The sequence below is a fragment of the Nicotiana attenuata genome, unplaced genomic scaffold (genome assembly GCF_001879085.1).
Source record: "Nicotiana attenuata strain UT unplaced genomic scaffold, NIATTr2, whole genome shotgun sequence".
NCBI lineage: Eukaryota > Viridiplantae > Streptophyta > Magnoliopsida > Solanales > Solanaceae > Nicotiana > Nicotiana attenuata.
Genome location: NW_017672967.1, coordinates 125890 through 135799, shown reverse-complemented (window position 1 = coordinate 135799; position 9910 = coordinate 125890). Strand labels below are relative to the sequence as shown.

Below are 9910 nucleotides of genomic sequence, written 5' to 3'. Positions count from 1 at the left end.
CATATGCCACGTACTCATTCACCACTTTCCACTATTACTAAACATGACAAAATCAATTAATAAGCCTACACATGTTTTTTGCTTAGAAACAATATGACTTAGTCATCTAATTTTTACAAATATAGTAAAACAACATTGGAATAATAATAGAAATTACGCAATATTTCCTCTTTCACGGAACACGTGGAAGAATGCGATAGGACTACATTTGAGAATATTTAAAAAAAAAGAAGCCACTTCTCTCCTGAATTCTAGGAAATCCAAAACATGCCACCAGAAAATAAAACCCAATTCCACCAAAAACCTAGAAATTAATCTGATTCAAGAATACAACATAATCCTTAAAAAAGAACAAGACTTTTGAAAATTAAAATGAAGGGTATAGTGGATTAATGATAGGGATGCTAACATAATTTTTTTTCTTTATATATCCGCTATCCAACGGAGAAAAACAAATAGGATATTTGGGCTTAATGACTCCATTTGTAATTGGACTTTTGACCCTCAAGGAATACATGATATTATTATAGGACACTTCAAAAATATCTACACAACTGAACTAACTTCATGCCCCAAAATCATGACACCTAACCCAAGCCTACTCCACATACTATCAGACCAAGATAAAGAAACTCTTGTTAGACCTCTTTTAGTTTCCGAAATCAATAATGCTATAAAATCCTTTAAACAATTAAATGCATGAGGCCCGGATGACATCCACCCAATTTTCTTCCAAAGATACTGGTCTGACACAAAATCAGCTATCATTGTACTACATTAGTAATCCTGGAGGACATAAACAGGACTATCATAACGCTTATTCCTAAAGTCAAGTAACCCACAAAATATCTTTCAATATAGGTCCACCAGCCTATGTAACACAATCTATAAGACTATTACAAAGATCATAGTAAACCGTATGCGTCTCTTTCTCAATAAGATAACCAGTGCAGTTTTATTCCAGGAAGGAGAGCAATGGACAATGCAAAAGTTGTCCAAGAAGCAATCCACTCTTTCAGGAAATGTACTGGGAGGACTAGGAAGATGATGCTCAAGATCGATCTTAAAAAGGCTTTTGACAGACTTGAATGGTCATTTGTTAGGAGCTATTTGCATGTACTACATTTTCTACAAGACCTAATAACGCTTATCATGAACTGCATCATCAATCATTGCTAATGGCAAATCTACCGACCTTTTCAAATCATCAAGAGGTATTCGACAAGGTGACCCACTCTCTCTGTATCTATTAATCATCTGTATGCAGTCTCTAACAAGATACATTGATTATAAAGTAGATATTTTGAATTTGAAACCAATTAAAATAAGCTAGAATGCCCCCCCTCAATATCAAACCTCTTATTTGCGGTTGACCTTATTCTTTTCTCAGAGGCGGACAATGCTAGTGCAACTTCTATCATAAACATATTCAACTTCATATCCCGTCAATCTAGCCAGAGAATAAATTTTTCAAAATTAAAACTAATTTTTTCCTCAAATGTATCACCCCCCGTCCAAACAGCCCTAGCTACCACCCTAAACATTCAGATAAAAAACAATATGGGAAAATACCTGGGCTTTCCAATTACTATTATACAACCAAAAAGTTCGGACTACCAATTCCTACTTGATAGGATGAACACTAGACTAAAAGGATGGAAGGCCAAACTCTTACCTTATCTAGGAGATTAACTCTTATACAAGCTACTCTCTCTACCATCCCCACCCACTCCATGCAACTGAATTTCCTTTCAGCTAAGATTAGAAACAATATTGATCGCATCCAGTGTAATTTTCTAAGGGGATCTACCAGGGACCACATGAAAATCCATCATATTAATTGGGATAAGGTAAAATCGTCTAAGAAAGAAGGAGGTCTTGGGCTGCACAAAGCGAAAGGAAAAAAGGTCGCCATCCTCTCAAGCCTATTATGGAGACACCTTTCCAATCCCGCGCCTCTATGGGCGAAAGTGATGAAGGGTAAATACCTAAACAATTTGCCAAGAAATAATATGACTTCTAAAAACAACGACCTGTACATTTGGAAAAGCACTTCAAAAGCATATTTATTATTCTCCAAAGGGCTAGCTTGGAATGTTGGAAATAGATGACATATAAGCGTTTGCAAAGATAGATGGATTATTGGCAAACACACACTAAGGGAATTAATAGATAGGAATTTAAATAAAGAAGACAATAATAAAAAATTGATCCATATCATTAATAATAAAAATTAGAACTTAGAAACTCTTTCATACGACCTGCCACCTACAATTTCTAACCTCGTAACACAATAATACATCCCATTCTCTGACAACATAAATGATTCATTCTTCTGGAAAGAAACAGAAGATGGTAACTCCATAACTAAATTCGCTTACAACCTTTTCGTCAGGCTCACAGAAACAACTCATAATTCTGACAATTTTAATCATTTTTGGATATGGAAAGCATCACGTCATAACAAGCTCAAAACTTTTCTATGGCTACTAGTCCATTAGCGACTCCCCACTACTGCTATTCCAATTCAGAGAACAATAATAGAGTCTAATAATTGCAAACACTGTGGGACAAAGAAAAACATAAACCATTTATTTCCCAATGCCCTATGAAGACATATGGGGAGTCTTAAACATTTCAACCTCAACATTAAACAAATTAGATTGGATAAAGAGTACATGTGCCTCTACTCTGAACACCAACCTACCCAATAACATAACAAAACCCCTGTCAGTTATAACACCAATAATTCTTTGGCATATATGGCTCAACCATAACAACAAGTACTTCAACAACTGCTCAAAATAAATCGACACCCATAGAACTTTTGCACACGTAATGGAATACCTTTACCTAACATATCATTATTTCAAAAAATAAATGCGCTCCAAAAGACAAATAAATGGACACCACCATCACCAAACATCTTGAAACTTAATATAGATAGTGCACACAAAAAAAACTCCAACATTAGAGGAGCAGGAGGAATCATCAGAGATTCAAACGGGAACTGGATTGATGGATTCTCTAGCCACATAATGGCTTCATCACCAATACAAGGAGAAATTATTGCCTTATTCAAGGGCTTGGAACTTCTTTTCACAAAAAATCGAACACCGATAATAGTGGAAATAGACTGCCAGGTATTACCCTCCTTATTACACGACAAATTTCACAACAAAGCTAATGTTAATTTTCTTCATGACTGCATGTTCCTGCTCAACGCACTAGGCCAATAGAATGTTAGGCATGTCTATTGTGAAGGAAACCAGGTGGCACACACATTGGACCAATATGGGAGAAACTGGAACTCACTTACTAATGCTGAGTGTGGAGACCATTTCTGAAATGAACCATCTTTATTTGCTTTCTCTACTTTCTGCAAAGACTTATTAGGGACTGTATCGTTAAAATCAGTTCCGGGATATAATGATACTTCTTAATTTCCTGCTTAATAATAAATTCTCTTTTAAGAAAAAAAGAAGAAGATAGTTTTTAAAGCTTATTTTGACTTATTTGAGTAATATTTGGCTTCGAGTTATTTGGAGGCTTGTGCTAAAAGAAAAATGGTATTAAAGAGTTAATTTATTCGAAAAAGAGGTAAGTGTCTTGGTCAACCTTGATTTAAGGGAATTGGGATATAATTGGGTCTATTTGCTATGTGTTATATATGTTGGGGTGTCACCACCAAAAATCTCAACCTGTCGTGATGGCGCCTAACACATTTACTAGGCACGCCGACAATCACATAACAACTAAGCATTCGAATAAAACATGATTTAATAAGCTCAACAACAGAAAATCTCATCTGATAAAACAACCGTAACTCTACTACAACCATCCCGAAATCTAGTGTTAACCTAGTACATGAGCACTACTATGTATCAACATAGCCAAAGCTCTAGTAAAACTGTCTGAATAACAAAACGGTACAGAAAGGCATAAAAGGGAGGAGAATCAAGGTCTGCGGACGTCATAGCAGCTACCTTGATGTCTCAAAGCAAGCATTGACAACGATCTAGCAATCACCATGTCAAGATGTACCTGGATCTGCACATGAAGTGTAGAGTGTAGTATGAGTATAACCAACCCAATATACTCAATAAGTAACAGAACTAACCTTGGGCTGAAAGAAGTGACGAGCTTAGAATGATACAGTCAGGACCAATATAATGACAACACATATATAACGGTGAGAATGACATTAATAGCTCAGAGAGCTTCCATATTCAAATTGTTCACAATACAGAAATTAGACATGCTTTCAGGTTCACAATTAAAGACCAACACTGAAAAAAACATGTCAAGTATTGCCAGCATGAGGAATGTTACATCTCTATACCTACATGTCAAATATGCATGTCAAAAGTAAGGTATCACAATGATATTTACAGGTACTCACACTCTTAGAGTACTCAATCAGTCTATCTCAAATTCCCTCTCATCACACACAATCACTTAGCACTGTACGAGTGCCTGTCATCAATTCCCCTCATCAGAGAACATCTAATAAATCATTGTGTCTGCGCTCACTGCTGATATGTCAGACTCCGGAGGGGTGGATCCTATCTAAGCGCTAATATAAAGCCTATAAGGCATGCTACGACATGCAGCCTAATCCACAAGAATAGATAAGACAATAAGGCCTGCTGCGGCGTGCAATCCAATCCACAATAACACTCTCAACTCGGCTCTCAGGCCCAACTCAGTCATCAATCTCTCAAGTCTCAAGGGCTCACAATCTCATACTACTCAGCCCAAACAATAAGAACATGTAATGTAACAGTAAATGATAACGGAGAGTTAGATATGATATGCAAATGAAGTATCATGATTGAGCACATGATTGCAGTTAAAGCAAATAAATCTAAATAATAGAAATAACCTTACTAGGCCTCAACAGGATAAACACATAGCCTAAGCATGCTTCTAACATGAATTATAGTTTATTTACTCTAACAAGTAAAGATTTCACATATCGAACAAGACTTGATAGGAACACAGTCCAAAAGAAACAACCGAATCATGATTACCATGGTGCACGCCTACATGCCCGTCACCTAGCTTGTGCGTCATCCCAACACAACCCATATAACACATTTTTCGGGGATTAATACCCTCATTTCCAACATTAGAAGTGTTACTTACTTCAAAGTGCGCAACTCAATGCTCCAACAAACCCTTGCCTCGTGAATCAGCCTCTGAACTACTCGAATCTAGCCACAAACAACTTAATATAATCAATACAAGCTATAGGAATCGATTCCATAAGATAAAGCTATGATCTTTAACCAAATTCAAAAAGTAACCCAAAAATTCAACCTTAGGCCCATGCCTCGAAACCCGACAAAATCAACAAATTTCGAACACCCATTCAATAACGAGTCCAACGATACCAAAATCATCCAATTTTAACCAGAACTCGACCCTTAAATGCCCAAATCATACTCTCCGATACCTAGTCCAAAATCCCCCAAATTTCACCTCAAACATACATTATCTTGGTGGAAAAATAATGGGTATTCAATATTAATGGACAAAAGTGATCAAGATTTGCTTACCTCTTGAATTATAGTGAAATCCCTCTCATAAATAGCCACTAGCCGAGATTCTAAAGTCCAAAATAAAGAAAATGGTTCAAACCCTCGAATATATCATTTTTTCCAAGCATCTCGCACCTGCAGTTTCGCTTTTGCAGAAAAACCCCCGCTTCTGCATCACTAAAACTCCAACCTGCCGCTTCTGCGGCCAAAATCATGCTTCTGCGGTCCTCCTTGCACTTCATCGCATTTGCTCCTTTGTTCCTTCAGCACCTACAGCGTTAACAATCTAAAACTCGCCCGAGGCCCCCGGAGCCTTAACCAAACATACCAACAAGTCCTATATCATAGCACGAACTTAATCGAAGCCTCAAATCACATGAAACAACATTAAAAACACTGATCATACCCCAATTAAAGCCTAACAAAACTAATGAATTTCCAACTTCTTAAATCAATGCCGAAACCTATCAAACTAACTCTGATTGACCTTAAATTTTGTACATAAGTTGATAAACGGCCAAAAATGCATATTTTTCGGTGTACTTTCATCTCATAACTTGTGTGGTTATGGTAGGTTACATGAGTTTTTGTAGTGAATTATGCTCATTACGTGCATTCTTATGTCTAGAAGCAAGTTGGACGAAATGTGAGCAAAAGAAGTTGATTCGGGATCAAAAGACATAGGAAGGACTTTGTTCGCTCACTCTGACGTGCACATGAGAGAGTGAACGAGCTACTGAGGAAAAGCGTGAAAAAGTAGCGAAGTATAGCAAAAAGTCATGGAAGTTCACGCGAGACCTAGAAGAGAAAGAAAAAGAGAAGAAATATGCTCGTTCACTCTCACGTGCGCACGAGAGAGTGAACGAGCTAACCTAAAAAGGCTGTTTCAAAGTGGGCTTGTATTATATCACCCCATGCTAACCCTATCCCATACAAATAGTCTTCAAACTCACTTTTGTGAGAGGAGGACGTGACTTGTGGGAGGACGTGCCTTGTGGGGGGACGTGACTTGTGAGAGGACGTGACTTGTGGGGGGACGTGACTTATGGGGGGACGTGATTTGTGAAGGAAAACGTGACTTTTGAAGGGGAGAAGATGTTGGGAACATTCTTGGAGGAGAAAATCATCGAGTTCTTCTTTCCTTCATCTTTTCTTTGTAATCTGTTTATGCAAAATACTTGGAAAATTGTTGCTAAGAACATGAGTGGCTAAGCACTCTTGTTTCTAGGGTTGTGGTTGACATGATTATAAACGTTTATTAATTACATCTCTGTCAATTATGATTATCATCCTCTGGTTTTTTCTTTAATTCTAGTTTTAACTTGTGAATTTTTGTAGCTACCAATTCACCCTACTATCTATGCTATGCTTGGAAAAGCCATGTTTAGATTAGAGTAGAATTAAAGAGAGCTTGTTTTTGAACCTGTGGCTCGAGGAAAGATTTCGCGGTTAGGATAGGAATATACCTAACAGTCTTGCTCAATTGAATACCGTATTATATTCGTTCATGATAGACTCAATACCATAAAAATATAGGATTGATATATTATGGACATGCTAGTAGTATTGTGGGAACATACTATTCATATAAATTATCCGTTAGTTAGCAACCATAGATAATTTGGATTAACGGGTGTGATTAGTGAACCTAATAGAATTGATAAACCAACCACAACCCTGGAATTTTCTTCTCCTCTGAATTAAAACCTCAGCATACACGTTTGCATTCTAGATAAATTAGTTGTTACATGTTTAATTTCCGCAATAGTAGATTAATAGAAAAACATCACTCTTGATTACCTTGGACAATTAAATAATTTTAGTTTGCTTAGTTAACGATCAACCTAAGTCTCTATGGGTTTGACATCCGACTATTGAGTCACTTTATTACTTGACGACCACGTAAACTTGCGTGTACTTGGGGAACCAACAATTTTTTGGCGTTGTTGCCGGGGACTTTGTTGTTGATTGTTTATTTAAGTTAAGATTTTATTCGTTATTTGTTCAAGTTTTAATTTTTAGTTTGCCTTATTTGTGATAACGCAAGCTCTTCTCTTGAATGAGGAAGAGTAGAAGTGCAAACAATCTCCTTCCTCTTGATCCTGAAATCGAGCGACACTTCACAGAGTGAGGAGGGAAGTCGAAGCTAGAACTGGAATAGAAAGAGAGTTGGACATTGTAGTTCAACCACAACCAATAGAGATGGCAGGTAATGAAGAGCGTCCGGTGATAGAAGCAGCATGGCCCGATCTTGCTAATATGACTCAGGCTATTGTGAAGCCCGATATCACGGGTCACTTTGAACTAAAACATTACACGGTACAACTGATTCAGTCCACCGGGCAGTATGTGGGTCTATCTCATGAAGATCCCTAGAGGCATATTAAGAACATCCTGGAAATTACGGACACTTATAATTATCCAAACGTTTCCAAGGACTATGTCAAGCTGACATTGTTTCCCTTTTCATTGATGGGGGAAGCTAAGGAATTGTTGACAAAGGAGCCTGCAAACTCAATCAACACTTGGGATGATCTAGCAAAGAAAATCTTAATCAAGTTTTTCCCACTAAGAAGACAAAGTCGCTGAAGAGCCAGATTCTTGGGTTTCAACAATGATATGGCGAGACTCTTCATCACGCTTGAGAAAGATACAAGTAGCTACTCAGAGACTGCCCGCATCATTGTCAAACTGATGAGGTATTGGGTCACACTTTCGTTGATGGGTTGGACGAGGCATCAAAGATGAATCTTGACTCAGCATGTGGGGGTAGTTGCATGGAAAGACCGTATAGTGAGATCCAGATCCTGCTAAACAATTTCACTACTAATGACAGTAATTGGAAAGAAGATGGGGAACCACGAAGAACACTTAAACAAAAGGTAGTAGGTGTGATTGAGCTTGGTGATTTCTCAGCCATGAGGGCAGATATAGCGAGATTAGCAAATCAGATTAATAAAATGACAATGCACCCAGCACAACAGATGCAACATGTGCAACAGATGTCTACTTGCTGCGAGTTATGTGGTGAAGGTCACACAAGTTACATATGCCCCGTGAATCCTGAATCCATCTACTATGTTGGGCAACAAGCTAGAGGGCCGATGAATAAAAAATGGTAACACATACAATCCGAACTGGAGGAATCATCCTAACTTCTCTTGGGGTAGAATCAGAATAACATGCCTCAAGCTAACTACAATCAGCCACCTAAACCACCACAACAAGCAAAAGAGAGTTTGACTGACATGATGAAAAAGCTCTTGATAGACAATCAACAATTACGCACAGAGTTTAGAAATTTAGAGAGGCAGTTTGGGCAAATGGCTAACAATCAGAATATTAGACTTGTTGGAGCTCTTCCAAGTGATACAGAGAAAAATTCTCAAGTCAATGCATTGACGTTGAGAAATGGGAGAGAGTTGGTAGAAGTGCCTAAGAAGAAAAATGAGTCGTTTGGGATTGAAGAAGAAAAAGTGCCAAAACCTGTAGAGGTAGATGAGAAAAACAAAATAGAGTCTGAGCATACATTAGAGAGGGTGCCACCCCCTTTTCCTCAAAGATGTGAAAGAAGAATAATAACCACACATTTTACAAATTTCTAGATATGCTGAAGCAGATACACTTGAACATCCCTTTGGTTGACATGCTCCCTGAGGTCTCAAAATATGCAAAATATATTAAGGATATAGTGGCAAATAAAGGTGGTTAACTGAGTTCGAGACCGTCGCACTTACTGAGGAGTGCACTTCTGTGATTCAACATAAGCTTCCACAAAAGCTTAAGGATCCGGGTAGTTTTACCATCCCCATGAGGATTGGTGAAATTGATGTGGATAGAGCCTTGTGTGATTTAGGTGCAAGTATCAATTTGATACCGTTGTCAATGTTCAGACAATTGGGATTAGGAGCTCCGAGACCTTCCACGGTGATGCTACAGCTAGCTGATATATCTTATGTTTATCCTGAGGGGATAATTGAGGACGTCTTGCTGCAAATTGGGAAGTTTATTTTCCATGCAGATTTTATCATCCTGGACTACGAGGCTGATGAGTTAGTTCCTATCATCTTCGCCACTAGAGATGCAATTATCAAAGTCTGAGAAGGTAAGATGATCCTGAGGGTGGACAATGAAGAAGCAGTCTTCAATGTATATCGAGCCATTCAGTTGCCTCGTCATACGAGGACCTGGCCATGATTTCTGTGGTGGAGATAAATGAACCAGCCGTAGAGCCAAGTGAGTTTAAAAATGATGCACTGGAAAAGGCATTGATGTTGTTCAATCACTTGGAACTTGAAGAAGAGGTTGAGGAGATGTTGCAAATATTGGATGCAACTTGCGAATACATAAGAGAAGGATCCCCATTT

General features: G+C 38.0%; 1 protein-coding gene across 1 annotated transcript; it reads left to right on the top strand.

The window, feature by feature from the left end:
* The first annotated feature begins 8725 nt into the window (after positions 1-8725).
* Positions 8726-9644, top strand: LOC109215042. Its single transcript, XM_019379056.1, has 2 exons — positions 8726-9060; positions 9248-9644. The coding sequence occupies exons 1-2, from the start codon at positions 8726-8728 to the stop codon at positions 9642-9644; spliced, it is 732 nt and encodes a 243-aa protein (XP_019234601.1).
* The last annotated feature ends 266 nt before the right edge of the window (positions 9645-9910 follow it).

Coding starts and splice junctions, on each gene's coding strand:
- LOC109215042 (XM_019379056.1), top strand. CDS start 8,726: ATGCCTCAAGCTAACTACAATCAGCCACCTAAACCACCACAACAAGCA. Junction 9,061..9,247: donor GATGAGAAAAACAAAATAGA/GTCTGAGCATAC, acceptor TGGCAAATAAAG/GTGGTTAACTGAGTTCGAGA.